This window comes from Nyctereutes procyonoides, unplaced genomic scaffold (assembly GCF_905146905.1).
Source record: "Nyctereutes procyonoides isolate TBG_1078 unplaced genomic scaffold, NYPRO_anot_genome, whole genome shotgun sequence".
Classification (NCBI taxonomy): Eukaryota; Metazoa; Chordata; class Mammalia; order Carnivora; family Canidae; genus Nyctereutes; species Nyctereutes procyonoides.
The window spans coordinates 60,991,614-61,010,024 of NW_026575135.1; the positions used below are offsets into that span (position 1 = coordinate 60,991,614).

The window sequence follows — 18,411 nt, forward strand, 5'->3', positions numbered from 1 at the left end:
AAAACAGTTCCTTCCACATAGTGAGTGGCTATAATATCTATAAATTCTTCACTTAACTATACAGAAGTACATAACCATAAAATGTAATGAAAGATGCCCCTTATACAATCACCAGTGAAATTAAATACATAACTTATTCACTCACTAAAACTCCCAGATAAAAACAGAAACTCAGATCTAATTTAGGTGAGTCAGTTCAGCTTGATTCCAGTACTTTACTAGCAATAAAATTTTATTACACCACCATATAACAAAAGTCTAACAGGCTGACATTTTCATTATTCATGAACACCAGGTTATTAGATAAATGCAAACAACAACATATGAGGGTACAAGCTAAGGTCAGATTAACAAATTACCCAGAAACAAACTATCAATCTGAACTAGGATAAGATTAAATAAATGTGAAACTCTTTCTAAGAGATAGCAGAATGGAAAATAGTCACTGAAATATGCTCTCTGAACACAACTGTCATCAAAATGCCCCTACTTGTACCAAAATACAGAAATCAGATGGCACTGAAGGTAGAGAGACATATAGCATTTTCAACTGATAACTTTTAAGGCAGGTTCTGAACAAAATTATGTTATGCATTAAAAACAAACACAATATATACAAACAAGAAAATATATAAGGAAATTTTATAAATTTTATATACATAAATATTTAATAAGCTAAGTACCAAAATATGCTCCAATAGTTTATATGAAATGTCTTCTATCTCACCAATATAGTTCTGGATGAATTCAAGGCAAAGGTGATTCTATAAACTTCAAAATACCAGACACAGATCAAAAGAAATTGCCATTTCCACAAAACAAACAAACAAAAAAAACTATTATTTATGTAGTGTTGATCACTGTGCCTTATAAAAAAGGGGCAAATCAGAGCAGAGGGAGACTGTCCAAAAAAAAGGGAAAAAATAACTAAGGGGATAGTGACATGGCACAAAGATAAACTAAAAAGAGTTGTAAGTACATGTGTATATATATAAGACTAAATGATGGGATGCCTGGGTGGCTCAGCAGTTTAGCACCTGCCTTTGGCCCAACGCATGATCCTGGAGTCCTGGGATCGAGTCCCACATCAGGTTCCCTGCATGGAGCCCGCTTGTCCCTCTGCCTGTGTCTCTGCCTCTCTCTCTCTGGGTCTCTCATGAATAAATAAAATCTTTAAAAACAAAAAGACTAAAATGATGACATACTAAATGTTTACTAAGGCATCAGTGGTGCCAGGAGGGTAAATAAGTCCCAAATCTGAGAATAAAAAGATCTAAGGGTCACCAAATTAATTCCTGGAACACACAAGGACAGGTGAGCCTAAAGCAGTGGCTCCTGCTTTGAAACAGTGGTTGATATGTCTTAGCGTATCAGTTCAACAACATTCACAAGCTTCTGTGAGTAGAGTTGCTCACTATAGGCTGCTGTGGCAGTACAGAGAATTACGGGTGTTGCCACATTCCTGTCCTTGTGTGCCACTCCCACTCCCAACATCACACAATGTCTAGATCCTAGACTGCTGGCCTTGAACATGGAAAAAGGAAGAATTCCAAAGAAGTGAAAGTCAGCAATGCCCTTTCAAACACTGTCCAATGCCTACATCCTGGGCCTCCCTATTGTGATTCATACAAACCAACCCTTGTTCTGATTTCATGCTCAGAAGGGAACCTTGTCATTTTAACTAGCTTTCTATGCAGATCAGCCTATAGAGACCAAACATGTCTATATTGATTTGGGCATTCTGAACATGTCATAGTAAAATACCTCATTTTAAATTAGAAAGTTAATTCTTCTAAATATTTATATCTCTAATAGCTTGACTGATTGTATGAACTGAATGATTACTGTAAATCCACCTTTAATTGTCAGGGTCAATCTTAAGAGATGACCTACTAGATTTCCTATCCTAAAGCTAAAGAGCAAATCTTAAAACTAAGGTGAACTCATCTAGATAAAAGCCAGGCCCAAACTACATGTCAGTCAGCCAGTTTCTTCTGGTGGAGTCACAACCCTCTTGGGCATCTTTACTTCTCAATGAAAGAAATAGCATTTGTTACAGTGAAGCTTGGTCTACAATCACAAAGACACTTCAAATTAAGTAGTACAGTTTACTATCTCATCCCAAAAGTTTTTCTATTTCTCTCCACTGCCTATTTTAATAGTCTCTCCTTATATATTAATGTCACATTACCCGAATAACAGTGGTTATTTTGGCAGAAGCAAGATTGACAATGGCTAGCAGACTGGAAAAACCAAACCATGATTAACCTCAGGGAAACCTGGCTGGCTGACATGTTTGTGAGAAAGAAAAGTTGTGCCTGAAGTAAGTTCAGTCTTATAAAAATTCCCAGATCCCAATTCCTCCAGATAAGAGCTGCCTTACAGATGTCATAGTTGGCACATTTAGGGCTACAGAAAGGTCCCATGGGAGTTTGCTTTCCCCGTTATCCTCCACTCACATCAATAATTTCTGAATCTCTGAAGGTCAAACCATATAAAAAAATATCAATAGAAGCAGAGATTTTTTTGGAAGCTACCTGGAAATATATTTTCAAAGAATGCAATCCTGAAGACTAAGGACATTTATGTCCAAATGCTTGAATCATTAAGCTAACCATCAAAGACAAAACAGGAAATCAATTAAGGAAAAATAAGAAACACGAACTTACCAGTTTAATTGCCACATATTCATTTGTATATAAATTTTTCCCTTGAAAAAGAAAGAAAATATGTCAGAGTCTACCGAGAATTAATTTTTAAAGATATATTATGTAAAACTCTACTCTGGTTGAAAAAAAGAGCACAAAATACATTTAAATAAAGCAAAAGGGGGGGGGCACCTGGGTGGCTCAGTCCATTAGGGGTCATCCACTCTTGAGGGTCATGTAATCTAGCCCTGCCTCGGGCTCCTCTCTCAGCAAGCAGTGTCCTTGAGATTCTCCCTGGCCCTTACCCTCTGCCCACCTTCCCACGCATGTGCTCGTGTTTTCTCGCTCTGTCTCAAATAAACAAATCTTTAAATAAAGCAAAATTGTTTGCTTCCAACTATGCAGCAAAAACTTCAGTGACAAATCTCAAATCTTCAACTCAATGACGTATTTAGCATTTCACCTGGATTCAGAGTAGAAAATAATACTAATAAATATGTTAGCCCACTTACAAAAATGGAAAGATTCTTACTTTGCTGGAATATTGCACACAATACACAAAGTAAAACTACAGTCAAACACCGATTAAAATAAATTTCAAAACCAGAACCCCTACATTAAAAACTGGAATACAATGTGAAAATAAAAAACAAACAAAAAAAAAGTGAAAATAAAAAAAATAATTATGTGAAAATTAAAAAAAAAAACTGGAATACAAATTCTTTTCCCAATCACCACCTCATTTTAAATTCTTCATTATTATGGGATGTATTCTCATTTGAGCTCATATGTAATCTAATAAGTATATTAAACACATAGAAAATATCTGGACTATATTAAAAATGAAATAAACTAAGAAATATATTATTCTATAACTGGCTCTAACTAGAGGAGGAAAATGGTTATTAGCAACTTACCTTATAACCAAATTTAATTCTGAATATTTTCAAACGTAGATATAAACCATAAAACAAGAAAAAATATCACCCAATTTATAGACTCCTCTCTGAGCATTTAAAACCAGTGGAAAGGGACACCTGCGTGGCTCAGTGGTTGAGCATCTGCTTTTGGCTCAGGGCATGATCCCAGGTCTGGGGATCAAGTCCCACATCGGGCTCCCTATGAGGAACCTGCTTTTCCCTCTATGTCTCTGCCTCTCTGTGTGTGTCTCTCATGAATAAATAAATAAAATCTTAAAAAAAAAAGGTGGAAAAAGATTTTACATAGAGTAGACAGCACAAAATGTGTTAAACCTCTGTATGCTGAAAAAGTTTACCATATACAAAGAACAGGTGAATAACAAATCAAAATAAAGATTTAACAGCTTTACTATGTAAAGAAGTCAAATGAACTACAGTAATCTTTGGCATTGAAAACTGAAAATAACGTAGAAAAATCCAAAGGGGCAGCATCAGTATCCCAACTTACACAGTATAGAAAATTTTGGAAGTAATAAGTGTATGAAGACAATTTGATATATAAATTAATGTATTTCTTCACAAGTACAGTAAAAATAAAAAATAGAATGTGATTTCTGAATTTCCAGCATTTTTTCAATAAGCATGTATAATTTTTATGAGAAAAACAGAAAAATGATAGCATATTTTTTAAATTGTGATAGTAACTGGCCCCACTCACATCAGCTGAACACAGAATAGGCAATCATCTACTTTCACACATGTAATTTTCTACCATATACCCCTAACTTCCTTTTCTAAAGCAGCTAAAGGAATGGCAGTAAACCTTTTAAGCAAAATTTCAGTCTCATATGCACACAGCATTTGTTCATACAGATACTGTAATACTCTTCTGAATTTTGTCCTTATTTTATAAAAATGAATAGGAAAAAAACAAGCATTCATACTAATGCTAAATAGCATAGGGCTCATTACCCATGATATGGAAATCATGGGGTACACAGGGATGGAAATCAATAGGAGTGCCCAATATTTCTTATTGTGAAGAAATACATTAATTTATATATCATGAACATTAATCATGAACATTAAGCTATATTCAGGTACTCACTGATCCCATAAATATATAAAAAGAAAAAATCATACCAGGAAACATATTATATTCTTAGTCAATTAGTTCAACATTTAGATGTGCCTTCATGTATACTTTTGAGAATACATTATATATGAAATTGTAGGCTTCCTCGAGCAGGCACAGAGTGAATCATTTAACGATACAGTGAGGAACTTCATCTTGAGGAACTAGTATCTCACAAAGGAATAATTCTGTTTTGAGTTCAAAGACAGAATTTTTATTTCCTCAGGACGCCTGGGTGGCTCAGTGCTTGAGCATCTGCCTTCGGCTCAGGGCATGATCCTGGAGTCCTGTGATCGAGTCCCACATCAGGCTCCCAGCATGGAGCCTGCTTCTACCCTCTGCCTGTGTCTCTGCCTCTCTCTCTCTCTGTGTGTGTGTCTCTCATGAATATATAAGTAAAATCTTTCAAAAAAAAAAAAAAGACTTCGTATTTCCTCAAGACATTATTATCCTTTCACAACTACTATGCATATGATGTTTAGTCACAGGTATCCAAGGAAAAATATCCACAGGACAAGAGATGAAGTTAAATACAGAGTCCACAGAACCAAAATATACCAAATTCTTCTATAAGTACTATTTTTACTGGCATTTATAGTATCAAATGTCTACTTTTAGGTCAGAGCAGAAAGCACTAAATCCTTAAAGCATCCTCTTTTTTTGAACATTAAATATTTTGCTGAACTCAGGATTATATTTTTAAACATGAACAATGATGAAACAATATTACCAATGCATTTACGTCACCTAACATACCTAACACACTTGGCTTTTAATCAAAGTTTGTTTTATGTATGAACAAATAAATAATGTGTAAAGCATGTCTTTGTGTGTATAATGTGAATGAGAAGGAGGGAGTGTATGTGTAAAGTGAATCCAGTTATGACAAGGCTCCAAGTAGAATGGTTCCAATTAACTGACGTTTTAATCCAATTTCAAAGGATATTTCTGGTAGAGCTTTGTGCTACACTGAACTTGAAAAGATGGTGTTACCAATTTGGGGAATTGGGGTGGTAATTATTATAGAAAACTATGTTCTACAGAAACTATATATGTGTTTATAGCAGGAACTACTAGTTACCCACCAATAACCAAGCCCTCCATTCTATAATAATAGAATGACTCAGTATTAAAATGGCTGTCCAACTACAGACTACATTTCCAGCCTCTCTTTCAGCTTGGTGTGGCCATGTGATTAAGTTCCAGGTAGGAGTGGACATAAGGTTTGCCACTCCTCACTTCCAAAATGAATGTGTGCTGTGTCCTGGCCCTTTTTCTTCTTGCTAGCTGGCTGGCTAGCTAGGAGATAACAGCCAGACCAGCAGTCACCTTACACACAAAGACTGAGGATGCAGAGGTACCTCGACAGCCCTGAGTATGCCCCCTCTGGTTTGTATTATGTGGGGGAAAAAAAAAAAAAACCACAAAAATTATTTTGCTTAATACCACCGTATTCTAGGATCTCTTTTTTAGAACATCACAATCTGTTCCTTATTATTACATTTTTCAGTTAAGTTCCATAACATGCTTCAGTTAGTAGCAGTAGAAAATCAATAAGCATAAAAATGATGAATGCACTGAAATCTGTATATTTGATATATATCATAAGGCCTGCAGAATTTTCAAACAATTCTTAAATAAAACCAATCAAACAAGGATTATGAACTACATAGAAGAAAAGAAACAAAAATATGAGCAGATGCTGAAATTCCTGTGGTATACTTAATTGTATCAAAAGTTACAATAACTTTTTTCAGGTACAGTGTCTCATAAAGCTATATGTAACACCCTTGTTTTATGTTCTTTTAAGAGAGAGTCACTCAGGTGTAGCCCCAAGAGGGGACACAGAAGAAGCTCAGGAAAACAAAGTTTATTATGCTCACAGGTCCTAGACAAGGGAGTCACAGGAGAAGTATCATGATTGGTTCAAGTGGTGGGAGACAGAAACAAAGGAAAGGGAGCTTAGGCCAGCCTTTATTGGCATTTCTACAGAAAGCCAAGGCAAGGCAGGACAAACAGTTCAGGATTAACTAGTTGGATTAATTCTCATGGCAAATAATTCCACGTCTTTGGACTACATGGTCTCTCTTGTCTTGTACCTACCCATGGGATGATTAACAAAGAAGATTGTCTCTTAGAATACACAAGGCCAGACAGAGGAGATAAGGCTCTGGACTGGATACTCTGCAGATCAAAGGCATGCTCCCAACTGAGTCCTTTGCTATGTCTAAGATTAGCTAGCCCCAGCAGGAGTAGTCTCTCCCCAATCAGAAAGATTTTTTTTTAAGGTGTCAAAACATAATAGAAGAAAAACAAAAAATATATATATAATAAAACACTATATTTTAGCTAGCTATGTTCTCATTCAGTACCTATTACTATTTCTGGAGTTTAGGTTAACTGTCTAAGCTAGAAAGAGATCTACAAATATGAAGAAGGCAAGCCTCACTACCAATACGTATAAAGATAACATAAAACCGAAAATACATTAAATTGATCATTTTATAATAAAAAACAAGTAAAAATTTACTATCAATTATTTAAATGTAATTTAGATTATTTACAATGTTTATCTATTTTCTTTTACTCTCAAGGCAATTGGACAGTTTTATGCCCAACCTTTTTTTTCTTAATAATTACCTGTAAGAGCAATTTCAAGAGTGCATTATACTGTCTCCTCCTGGGGCATTTGAAAATTGCAGGGGAAAGAATTTGGGGCTGTATGCAGAGGTATAGCTTTCACTTAGTGCCCAAGAAGACAGAAGTTCTAAACATGAAGTATTTGGAACAGTCCTCTACAAAAAAAAAAAAAAAAAAAAAAAACTGTCCAGCCCAAAAATTCCAATAGCATCTTTGTTGAAAGTTACTTACCTATAACATGTATAGCTTCTATTTTTTCCTCACCTAATACTAATCACAAAAATTTTAGGGCCAGAAATCAAATATTCAAGAGGCGTAAAATGTTTTAAAGCAAGCACTTTTAGAATCCAAACCAGTTTTTAACATTAGCATGTTTATCCAGGTACATAAAGAATGATGCTCTGAACAACTTTTTTATATAGAGAAATTATCTGGGGCCTTTAAAAAAGGAGTAAAATGCTACTTTCTTTAGTATCCTATCAATAAAAAGGAATAAAATGATTAAATTATCTATATAAGTATAGATGTTATATTATACTTATAAAACACAAATACACAGAGTATAGATCATACATTTAAATAAATAAACATATACAAGTATATAATAACCATAGATGGATTAGATACAGATACACAACCAGGTAGATGACAGATGGATGGATGGATGGACAGATGGGCTAATAAAATCATCTTTTTCCTATTCCTGATTATTCACAGACTGGAAAAGAAAGGGACATTTTACTGCTTTTTCACTATATATAGCATATACAGTTTGAGTATATGGTACACTGAGTTTCTCATATTGCCCCAGTAAAAGGGTCAGCTAGATTTGTTTTGTGTGTATACACACACACACAGTGAGACATACATACACACACATAAGTGTGTGTGTAAATATATATGTATGTACTTATTTTGAAATAAATTATATGAAACTTTTAAATAAAATTGGCCAATGTACTGTATAGTACTGTAGTCACATCCACAAAGATAGGAAGAATACAAATACATATATATGAAATGTTATATACATGTGAGTTCACTTACATATATAAATTTAAATAAATATACATACAACATGCCATTGTTTTCATTCTAAAATACAACAAATATCTTGATACCATCTTTTAAGGGAGGAGAACAATCATTGTCTTCCTAAAACATGCAGGTATAGTGCCGGTCCTTTTACATTATCATCTAAATTTCATCTTCACAGTAAACTAGGAAGCAGAAATAATTCCATTTTAAAGTTGAGGAATGTGAGGCCTCAAGTGGTTACATGACTTATATTTTCCATAATAACAGGGACAAGTTTTATATTTTTCCAGTATTATCAGTGCCTAATCAAGCCTCCCACATGGCAGATATGCAATGCATTTTGACTGGATAGTTGAAGTGTGCTCAGAGTTATTCAAGTAAATAATCTTGCTTTTTCTAATTCCTATATCTGAAACAGCTTAAGAATTTCAAAATATTTAACTCAATATCCTTCAGAAAATAAACTATAAAACATTCACCCTTTCAAATATGTGAGTCCCTACTGAAATGCAAGAGTTGCTGGAAACATCAATCATAGCTCTTTACAAAGTATGTCATTGCCTTTTATTGGCTTGCTTCATGCAAAGATTTAATGCACATTAACAAAACAAATAGTATTAAAATGAAGGATTAACTACAAATTAGAGTGTTTCACAAGATGAAAAGAAGTAATTGAGTAGATAAACATACAAATGGATTTTTCCTACTAAATAGTAGTAATGAAGTTGTATCTAAGGAAAATTGTAAAGCTAGTTTTTCCTTTTTAGTTCACAAGTTTCCATTCTTGGTAGTCCATTGACCAGTCCTCAAGGAACCTCAGTACTGATGCTCATATAACCATGCTGTCCTCTTCTTGTCTCTTCACTCAAGAAAGCCAAATCTGTACAGTACTAACATTAGTTAAAAGTCTAGATGCTAGAGGCTACTCTCAGAGTCTTGTCATTAAACTGCTGTGTGACATCTGGCAGGTAACTGTCTCTCACTGAGGTTCAATTGCCTTAAATGTAGAGTTAGGCTTAATTGGATCAGTTTACCAAAACTGCCTGATTTAAAACAAACTGAATCAGTTTGTTTTAGGACACTAAAACACTTTGTGTCCTTTCTTAAGAATATAGATTTCTTGGGGCACCTGAAAGCTCAGTGAATTAAGTATCCAATTCTGATTTCAGCTTAGGTCATGATTTCATGATCATGTGACAGAAAACTGCCTAAGGCTCCATGCTGGACATGGAGCCTGCTTAACATTCTCTCTCACGCTCTCTCCCCCTCTGCCCCTACCCTCCACCCCTACTACCTGCTCTCTAAAAAAGAAACAAAACAAAAAATAATAATATATATCAGCCCCACCCCAAATGTACTTGGGGAGGGTGATGGTATTACAATGTAAATTTCACTGATTTTTTTTTTTTTTGTATTGAGAAAAAAGTGGGGAAGGGCAGTTGGAAAGGGAGAGGGAATTTTAAGCAGAGCACTGAGTTCAATGCTGGGGCTCAATCTTACAACCCTGAGATCAGGACCTGAATAGAAACCAAGAGTTGGATGCTTAACTGACTGCACCATCCAGGTGCCCCAATTCTTCTGATTTTTATGCAATTTCAGTATATTACCTTGACTTTAAGCCATACATCCCCTCCTAAAGTGATCAGTTACTACATGTTTTCAAATCGGAAAAAAGTAGCATAAATATCATTCTTAAATAGCACCCTGAAAATGGCTCCTTAAAGGTGCTTTTTTTTTCAGCTTTTTAGAGACTTTTTATTTTACTTTCTTTTTCCTCATATTACATATGGGTGATCTCAAGTAAACAGACATTCATATACTAGGGAACTCCTTACAAATGAAAATACAAATACGAAAGAAAGTTCCAACATTTATATTCTTTAAAATTACCACAATTAAATTACTAAGCAATAACAATATCATTTTCATTAGAAAGTACTTTCAGTTTTAAAAAAATGCTTCCAACATAATGGAATAAACAAAACAGTCTTACCTAATCGTAATTCTCCAAAATTGCCACATCCAATTTTTTTTCCAACTCTAAAGTTAGGTCCAACCATTAAAACTCCAGAGGATGAAGATCCAGTTCCTCGAGTGTTATGTCCCGACCGACCACTAGGTCGTGCCATTCTATCATCTGATTTGTCCTTGTCTTTCTTTTTATTATCCATATCAAGTTTGCGGTACTCCACTTTGAATTCTTTAATCAAGACAAGCACAATGAAATAGGGTATTGTGAGAATAGGTACATCACTATGTTAACTGTACCAGGTGGGTAATTGTTAACATTCAAATTGCAGTAGGTAGTCAGTTAACTGGTGCCTGTTCATCCCATTCGTAAAATTTTTCTCAGTTGTCTTTTCAGCAAAACGTGTCTTCAAAGTTATCTTTTCAATGATGTAAGCTGATATTGATAGAGAGCTAGAACATTAAGAAAAAAAAATAGTCAATTTAAAGAATTAAAAAACATTTTTGGGAAATTAATAACATAAATGCAAGCAATGAATTACTGCTATTTGTTAATTCCCACTGAAATCAAACCACAGGAGACTTAAGCTAACCATTACTCTCTTTCCTATACATTAATACCAAAGAGATCACAAAAACAAAGTAAATTTATTAAAAATTAAAAATATAATAGAAATGTACTATTTTATAAGCCAAAAATACATTCACTAACCCAGACCTTACAATTTAAAATCATTTCAGTTTACCAGTAAGTCAATATATGATTTTTCACTTAAAAGCAGAAAAGAGAATACTTTGCAAATTAATAAAATATTTGAATAAAAATGTCTTCCACATGTCTACACACGCATACATACAAATTTTCAAAGTCTTTTCAAATATACATTCTCATTTGAACTTCATTCATTCAAATATTTATTACCAAATAATTCAAACATTATTATTTTTAACTATAGATGGGAATGGACTTCAGAAGTGGTAATACAAAGAACTTTCTTGTCACCCAACATGGGAAACAGTTAATTCTTATATAACTTTGAACTAGACCTTAAAAAATAAAATAAATATAAAAATAACTTCACAAGATTAAGAAATAATGGTAGGCATCAACCTAATAAGGTGGAGAGGGCTGGTTTTCAAATTTTCTAATATATACATGAAAACACTAAAGCTCAAAAAAAGGCTTTTGGAGGAGTCTTCCCATTCATGTTCTCCTAGGAATTTCACCCAACTCATATACCTCAATTCTGAAAGCTTAAGCAATCCTCCTACTTTTGTTTGAACAATTTGAATGGATTCCTATTCTTTGCAATTAAAGCAGTGACTTCAAAACATAATCACTAGTAAGGAAACCAGGATCAGTTTCAAGGACTTCTTTTCCTATATCTGAAACTGATTATATAATGCAATCATAACAAGGGTTGAAAGAAATAGTATTTTCTGATTAATTTCCAGCAATCCCCCAAATAGGCAATTAGTTCTAACACCTAATGTGTTCACAAGGTTTCTTATTATATCTGCCATATTCATATTTTGCAGATAAAACTGTAAGCCTCTGTTTGGTATTTGTAAAACAGAATGAGTTCTACATATACTGTTTATTCTGTTTCCAAATATAATACAGTAACTGATAGTAAACTTCCCATCCTGCTATAAGTAACTATAAAAATGGATAAAGCTTATAAAGCATCTGTTTTCAGGTACTGAATCACAGACACTGCAGTCTGTGATCTTTGAGAAAAAGCAAACACAAAAGGTAAATCCCACTTTTACCCAAGCTCTCAAGGGAGTGATAATTTTCTGACTACAGTACAGGGAGGTGAAAAAAAAGGTAGTACACAGTGATCACAGATCAGTCACTATTGAAACAAGTGAAATTTCAGGATGTGGTACACAAGGTGAAGCAGTGGGTCAGTGCTGGGGGTAGGTGGTGGTAGGCAGAAAGCTAGACTACATGCATGGGTGGCAATATTCTGAAGTATCTAGTAGACAACGGCTACTATGGGGTTAAATGAATAATAAACATTACAAACACTTCACAGTGCTGGGAGAGGTTTAAGTTCATATGTAGTCGTGGTTGAGGAACCTCATTAATATCCCAGGAATTCAGCTGAGACATCACAAAGACCAGGTCAAAAGAGTAAGGACCATAATCTAGTGTAAAGACTACCCTACACTGGCTCAACTAAAGCCTAAAACCAAGCCTAGATAGGATTAAGAATATCATCAATTAAATTAACCCCATTCCATAACAAAACTCAACATACTTAAAAAGACAAAAGACCCAAACACTTAACAATGTTGAATTTATAATGTCTAGCATACAATTAAAAATTATCAGACATACAAAATAAGCAGAAATGAGACCCACAGCCAGAAAACCAAGCTGTCAAAGGAAACAGACTCCAAGAAAGAAACAGGACTTTAAAACTACTAAATACCTGTTAAAAATCTATTAAAATGAAAAAATAGAACAGGGCAGAAAAAATTTTTTGAATAAATAATGGTTCAAACTAAAGTCAGTGGAAAATATTAACCTACAAATTGAGGAAATGTGAAACTAAAAAAAAGAGTACTGAAAATTAGAGATGTACGGATATTAATTTCCTTAAAAGATAAATTACTGTTTAAAGCACAAATAAGGGGATCCCTGGTGGCTTAGTGGTTTAGCACCTGCCTTCAGCCCAGGGTGTGATCCTGGAGTCCCGGGATCGAGTCACACATCGGGCTCCCTACATGGAGCCTGCTTCTCCCTCTACCTGTGTCTCTGCCTCTCTCTCTCTGTCTGTCTCTCTTGTGGATAAATATATAAAATCTTAAAAAAAAAATTAAAGCACAAATAATTGTTCAGTGTCATTTATAATTAAAATGGAAGTAAAATATATGACAACACAAATGGGGATTAGTATACGGAATTACAGTATTTTAAGATTGTTGTATTTGTGAGCAATGATGTGATTCAATATAGGCCAATAACAAGCAAAGAATATATAGATTAACACTTAAGCCAAATACAAAAAAAAAATTAACTGCAATAGGAATAACTAAACAGTGAAGACAAAATATAAAAATAATAAACAACAGGGATCCCTGGGTGGCGCAGCGGTTTGGCGCCTGCCTTTGGCCCAGGGCGCAATCCTGGAGACCCAGGATCAAATCCCACGTCGGGCTCCCGGTGCATGGAGCCTGCTTCTCCCTCTGCCTATGTCTCTGCCTCTCTCTCTATCTGTGTGACTATCATAAATAAAGAAAAATTTAAAAAAATAATAATAATAAACATTTGATTAGAACAAAAGAGAAAGAAAACATGAGACAAAAAAAAAAAAAAAACACAGAGCAAGACACTATACTCCAAAATACATACAGGACTTTGAAAATGGACCATAATCTCAAAAGGGAAAAACTGTCAGACTATATTAAAAAGCAACATCCAGCTATATTAATCTGTAAAAACTATTTCAAATACAAAGACACAAAGAGACTAAGATTAAGACACAAAGATGTACTGTGCAAACTGATGTGTAAGAAAGCATGAGAAGCTATAATACTACCATACAAAGTAAACAGCAAAACAAAAGAAAGCTCCAAAGATATAGAGGTCCATTTCATAATGCCAGAAACATCAATTAAGCTGAAAGATATAAAAATCATAAATATGAACGAGCAAAATAAGAAACTGAAAAAAAAAAGAAACAAAAATTAACAAAACTAAAACTAAGAAAACCAAAGAGAAAAAAAGACCATCAAAGTTGAAAATGTTAACAATGGGTGGCTCAGTCAGTTGAGCAATCAACTCTGGATTTTGGCTCAGGTCATGATCTCAAGGACATGAAAACAAGACCCACAACTGCAGGCTCCACACACAGCAGGAAGTCTGCTTGAGATTCTCTCACTCTCCCTCTTTTCCTTTGCTCCTCCCACACTTACATACATACTCTAAAATAAATAAATAGGGAAGCCTGGGTGGCTCAGTGGTTGAGCATCTGCCTTCAGCTCAGGGCATGATCTGGTCTGAAGATTGAATCCGGCATTGGGTTCCCTGTGAAAAGCCTGCTTTTCCCTCTGTCTATATTCTCTGCCTCTCTCTGTGTCTCCATGAATAAAAAAAATAAAATATAAAATAATTCTTTAAGAAAATTAAAAAGGAGGCAAAAATATCAGGATGTATATTGATGCAGTAGATCTAAATCAACTACTCTGCACCTAACTGACATTTATAAAATACAACATCCAAAAACTATAGAATAATAACATTTCCTTTAAATGTTCACCAAGAAAGATCATATGCTGTATCACTATTTAAGTCTTATATAACTGAAATTTACAGAGCACAGTATCTGATCACAAGCAAATTAATAAAGGATCAAAAACCATATGATATCCAGAAAATCCCCAAACATCTGAAAATTAAATAAACTTTTAAATAATTCATGAGTTGAAAATAAATCACATGAGAAATTGGGAAAAAACTCTAACAATATAATAATGAAACATTAAATTTGTAAGCTGATTCTAGGTCAACACTTAGAACAAAATCAGTTTTAAATGTCTAGATTAGAAAACGTTTTAAGGCAATAACCTAGGTTTTCTTCTTAAAAAGCTAGAAAAGAACGAATTAAACATAACTTGAAGAAGTACTTTAATAGAGCTATTGTTAATATCCCATGGACTTATATGAAAATATAGTCTTAAGGGGGATTCCTGGGTGGCTCAGTGGTTTAGCACCTGCCTCCGGCCCAGGGCGTGATCCTGGAGTCCCGGGATCGAGTCCCACATCGGGCTCCCTGCATGGAGCCTGCTTCTCCCTCTGCCGGCGTCTCTTGCCTTTCTCTCCCTCTCTGTGTCTCTCATGAATGAATAAATAAAATCTTTAAATATATATATATAGTCTTAATGAGTGAAAACAGGAGTTCTCAGCAGATAAATGCCAAAATATCATTTTAAAAAATGAAAACTCTAGAATAAAAAGACTCATATCTGAAATGAAAAGCTTCACTAGATACACTTAAAAACAGACTAAATAAAGCAGAATACAGTGTCAATGAACCTGAAAGGAGATCCAAAGAAATTATCCCGGAAGCAAAATCAATGAAGTAGAAAATTTACAATAAAGAAAGAAAATAAAGCCAAAATATTCATTCTCTGAAAGTGGTCAATAGAACAGACAACTCCTAGCAAAAATGACCAAAAATAAAAGAAAAAATATGCAAAGAGATAATAACAATATTGAAAGGGACATCACTGAAGATCTTACAAATTTTAAAAAGATTAAGGACAATTATGAGTAACTTTATGCCAATAATTTGTGAACCCAGATGAAATGGACAAATTTCTTGGGGCACCTGGGTGGCTTGTCAGTTAAGCAACCAACTCTTGATTTCAGTTCAGGTCATGATCTTGGGGTCATGAGATCCAGTCCCCCCACTGGGTTCCACACTCAGCATGGAGTCTGCTTGTCCTTCTACCTCCCGCCACAACTTATGTTCTCTTTCTAAAATAATTAAATCTGTTTTTTTTTTTATGGACAAATTTCTTGAAAAATCCAACATAGGTTATAAAATGAAACAGAAAATAGCAATTTAAAAAAAATCTCTCAGATACTTGTGTGAAAGAAGTCAAAGTACATATTACGTGGTTCTAGTTTCATGAAGTTCTACAATCAGAAAAAACAAGCTGTGGCAATAGAAATCACATCAGCGTTACCTAAGGTGTTGGGAAATTTGAGTGAAAAGTAGCATGAGGAAACTTTATAGGGGGAAGGAAATGTTCTACATCTTAACCAGGAAAGGATTACACAGATGCATAAATTTGTCCAAACTCATAAAATAATACTTAAAACCTATGCATTGTATTAAACACCACGGACACTTCAAAATGGGACTTTTAGAAATAACCTACATCCAAAAAAATTAATGTCCTATCTGAAAGACCATGTTTTTTTTCCCTCCTGTAACATTATCATAAAAGTCACCTGAGAAATGCTACTTTTCTTCAAGTTAATGAGTATATCAGTACTTTACTTTAGAAGCTTTCTTTAAAGGGTCTTTCCATATTTCGATTACTTCTATTCTGGAAGTAACTTTCCTTGTGCAATTTTTCATGTTACTTTCAATATGTAGATTTTTCTTCATATTTAATGAAATGCCCAAAACACATTCTACACATAATAAGAAATCAAATAATAAAGCAAAAACGCCCCCTTGGGATACCCACACCCCTTCCTCCATCTCATGTGCCCATGCAGAGGTAATAACCATTACTTTCAGTTTGGTGTGTATGCTCTAGACCTTTTTTGTAATGTATGCACATACTTATACACAGCAATATTTATAGGTTTGCTTGCTTTACAGAAGTCCTGATAAAGCCTCTGAAAAACCAACAGCATCTCACAAAAGAAACACCTTTTGGAAGCATTTCATATATTAAAAGACTTCTGCCCGTTCATCTTCATACCCCTCTACCCAACGTGAACTGTAAAGGAGCAAGGACTAGCATAAGGAAAGGGGGGAGCAAAAGTGTGAGACAACACCAAATCCCTTTCCGAAAGTTCCAGAGGCAAGAGCCCAGCCTGAAAGTGGGAGGTAGGGAGACAGTAGTTAAAAGAAGCAATGAATTAGCTTAAAACTGAACCTCAAAACAGGAATAGATATTTTTAAATCGTGAAAATAAGTCCATTACTAAAAGTGAACTTACCCTAATCAATATGTGACAAGAAATCAATGGAAACTAAGATATCATCTACGAGTGGGCAAGGGAGAATAATCAAAGTAGATATCTGATAATATTGGTTAATGAGAAATGAAGCTGTTTCCTGTTCAACTCTATCCAGTTCACCACATTCAAGAAACTCTTCATAAACATGTAATAGATTTTTTTAGTCCTTAAGGGATTTTTACAAACTAGATTTTTAATTAAAATATTTTATTAAGAATGGATAATATAATGCAAATACTATCTAACAGTATTAGAATCAACCATAAGTTTGGCTATTAGCTATAGCCATAAATTCCAGTGTATAAGTTAAATCCAGCCTGTGGCTTATTTTGTACACTGCGAACTGAAAATGGTCTTTACATTTTTTAATGGATAAGGAAAAAAAAATGAAAGAATAGTAACATTTTATGAAACATGAAGATTACATCAAATTTTATTCTCAATAAACACATTTATATTTAGGAATGAATCCATGTTATAATTCATTTGCATGTTTTATGGCTGCTTCATGCTTCATAAATTGAGTAGTTGTGAGACCCTATGTGGCATGCTTGTCATTTCCCACTACTGCATAGCACGCCACAAATTGCTATGACTGTCCTGCTTTTAAATCACAGTGGAGTATGGACTACGTATTTCAAATCAGATGGTAAAGCACTGGTGTTCATTATAACAATATATTAAGAATGCAATATACCTAGACGTGTTCAAGGTGTCAGCTAGGCTGCATTCTCATATGGAGGCTTAAGTAGGAAAGAATTCTCTTGCAGGTCCTTTCAGATTATGGGCAGAATTCGCATTTTTCAATATAAAGAGCCACTGCTTTTATCTGTCTCTGGGAAAGAGTAGACCCTCAGGTCCTACCTGGTGCCTGCACTTCCTAGAAGCTGTCTACATATTGCCATGTGGGCTAATCCCACATAGCCAATTACTTCCTTCAGTCCCCAAAAAGAATCTAACTCTAATTTTCAAACAATGAGTTTTATACAAGGTAATATAACTTTCTCCAATACCTAAGTTCCCATCTTTGTACCCTGCTGCAATACAACAGTTCTCCCAGGTCTTGGGATCCTCATTATCTGCTTAGACCGCTCTGCTACCACCTGTCTATGAAGAATTAGAAAAAAGAAGTCTTTGAACATCAACTAATAGTGAAGACGTGGGCAAGGCTTACTCTATCTGTGCTTCTTTTCATATTTATAAAATAAGATCAGACTACATTCCTAAGGATACTCTTACATTATCCACAGTATTAAAACTGCCTGTCAAATCTAATGGCAACGACTCTTATTACATATAATTTTGTGACCTCTGAAACTAGTACACTGCTGAACATGTAGGTAGTCTG

At 34.5% G+C, this 18,411-nt stretch overlaps 1 protein-coding gene across 14 annotated transcripts in view; it reads right to left on the reverse strand.

The window, feature by feature from the left end:
* Positions 1-18,411, reverse strand: part of CSNK1G3 (casein kinase 1 gamma 3) — a 108,471-nt gene that overhangs the window by 62,749 nt on the left and 27,311 nt on the right. For all 14 annotated transcript variants that reach the window (XM_055301809.1, XM_055301801.1, XM_055301804.1 and 11 more), the window contains 2 exons: positions 10,375-10,802; positions 2,670-2,710 (listed from right to left, as the gene is read on the reverse strand). In XM_055301809.1, the coding sequence (XP_055157784.1) occupies positions 2,670-2,710; positions 10,375-10,552 (219 nt within the window). In that variant the 5' untranslated portion in view covers positions 10,553-10,802. The remainder of the gene's footprint in view (positions 1-2,669; positions 2,711-10,374; positions 10,803-18,411) is intronic.